At 34.4% G+C, this 2,065-nt stretch overlaps 1 protein-coding gene across 1 annotated transcript; it reads left to right on the top strand.

The window, feature by feature from the left end:
• Positions 1–618: 618 nt before the first annotated feature.
• On the top strand, positions 619–1,739 carry LOC101294707 (elicitor-responsive protein 3-like). Its single transcript, XM_004308328.1, has 5 exons — positions 619–700; positions 837–902; positions 1,022–1,154; positions 1,286–1,421; positions 1,584–1,739. The coding sequence occupies exons 1-5, from the start codon at positions 619–621 to the stop codon at positions 1,737–1,739; spliced, it is 573 nt and encodes a 190-aa protein (XP_004308376.1).
• The last annotated feature ends 326 nt before the right edge of the window (positions 1,740–2,065 follow it).

The raw sequence follows: 2,065 nt of genomic DNA, 5'->3' as shown, positions 1-2,065 counted from the left end.
TATTTAATCCAAAAGTGGCAATATCTTTAATTTGGATTCACTTTCTGTGTATTTCTATGAACCAATAATGAACCTCAAATTGATGAGAAAAATTTCAAGGCACCTTACAAGGGCTTCTTGGAAATGGAATCAACCACTTCTTGGAGATACTGGTTTCATAAGTGGCTTACAGTGTAATGAAAAATCCAAGGAATCCAAAACATATGGGTTTGCTCTCTGTAATAGATTATAGGTTATGTGTTGTGTATCTAATTGAACATGCAGATCGACTCATAAAAATTGCCCTCATGCCGAATAATGTATGGCGTGTGGCACTCTTTCTTACTTGCTTTGATCTGGCAATGTTTTTTGACGAGCCACCTGCATTTTGCCCTTCGGATGCAGTATCCAGCCGTTATTAGTGTCTATTTCTCATAAAAGAAAATGCTAAGCTAATTAATTTATGAACTGCAAAAGTTGCCAAGTAAAACTTACAACTCCTATGCAAAACAGTCATACTAATTAGTGAATTTATTTTGTTACAGTTAGTATAACTTTGGAAACTGCCTCATTGATCAATTAGCAATTATATATAGAGGGAAGAGCTTAATTCCATGATAATATGAATGTATCTAAACAATGAAGCCATACATGAAAGGAGGAGGAAGCCTTGAAGTACTTCTTGTTGATGCTGAAGACATTAGACACACTAATGTTCTCGGTAAGCCAGCTTCGGTACATTAAGTTAGATTCAAATAAACTTAGGATGATCGAAGTCCCATATAACCTAACAATGTGGTATACATATCTGAATTCGTTCTATGAAGAAACTAAGATATTGCATTACTTTTGTGCAGGTAAACCGGCTTACTATGTAATCTTAGAGTGTGGCACTCAAGTGTACAGAACCAAAATATCATCAGGTTCATTTTCTACTTAGTATTTCTAATCTCTATCAGGATTGCACATACAGTTGATAATGCTGTATATCATCCTAAAGTTTCCATAGCTACTAGCTAGTTTAATTGGTTATGTGATGCAGAAGAAGATGACAAAGTAACCTGGAATGAAAAGTTCACATTTGAATTTTCTGATTGGAAACATTTGACTCATCTCAAATTCAGAATTATGGACACTGAGATGTTCACAGATGGTGGATTTGTTGGTGAAACAATGTAAGATAAAATATACCTTATCTTCCTTCCTCTCTCTTTTCTTGGATAAATATCTGATGAGAACTGGTAATTATTACCTTATCCCAGTAATTTGGTTAAAAGAATGTTTTGGTTCTGCAATATATATTCAGGATTCATATTGGTGGAATTATTACTGAGGGAAAGGACAGAGGATTCATTGAAGTAAAGCCGTCTCCATATAATGTTGTGCTTGAAGATGACACATATAAAGGAGAGATAAAGATTGGATTCAAGTTTGTTGCAAATGTAAGTGCCCTCAAAAGGTTTTCCGATTACGAATTGTCTCCTATATTATGTTACTAGACAGGATTGTACATTAGACTAATTATCGAGCATGTTATGTTGTGATTTTCGAGTCAAGAGTTTAAGTGATGCAATCCTAATGATATTAATCCTAATGATATGCAGAAGGCAGCTGCAGGAAACACAAGGGAGTACTTGGCACAGAACAATAAACCAAAAGGGTCAATCAGCAAGACCATTGCGAACTTCTGGAAAGTTCTGTGGTGGAGGATTTTGTTTTGTCAAAGAACCGAATCTAACAACAATCAGAAACAGAGTTAGGGAATGTTAGCAGTTCTTTCCAACCAAGCTTATTTAAGCCAAACTTTTTCCATTTTATAGTTTACCATGTACGAATTCTATCACTCATGCATAAAAAGTCATAATTTCATGATTTGAACTTTGAATGTCTCAGTACTCAGATTTCGCTTCATCATAACTATAACAAAAAATACAATGCCTAGTGTTAGGTGGTAACTGTGTAATGTTATTTTACTTTCTGAAAAAGAAATAAAGTTTCTATCTTACTAGAATAGAGTATGGTCCGGAAGAGGGCCTAAAATCAGTTTGGTCTTAGATTTTTTTTTAAATTATGTTGGTCCTTATAC

This window comes from Fragaria vesca, linkage group LG7, assembly GCF_000184155.1.
Source record: "Fragaria vesca subsp. vesca linkage group LG7, FraVesHawaii_1.0, whole genome shotgun sequence".
Taxonomy (NCBI): domain Eukaryota; kingdom Viridiplantae; phylum Streptophyta; class Magnoliopsida; order Rosales; family Rosaceae; genus Fragaria; species Fragaria vesca.
The sequence above is the reverse complement of the archived record's forward strand: the minus strand, read 5'-3'. Positions and strand labels throughout refer to the sequence as shown.

What these genes read in the sequence shown, in the direction of transcription:
- LOC101294707 (XM_004308328.1), top strand. Translation starts at nt 619, where the DNA reads ATGAAGCCATACATGAAAGGAGGAGGAAGCCTTGAAGTACTTCTTGTT. An exon ending in TAGACACACTAATGTTCTCG is followed by an intron (nt 701 to 836) that starts GTAAGCCAGCTT and finishes ACTTTTGTGCAG; the next exon opens with GTAAACCGGCTTACTATGTA. An exon ending in GGATTTGTTGGTGAAACAAT is followed by an intron (nt 1,155 to 1,285) that starts GTAAGATAAAAT and finishes ATATATATTCAG; the next exon opens with GATTCATATTGGTGGAATTA.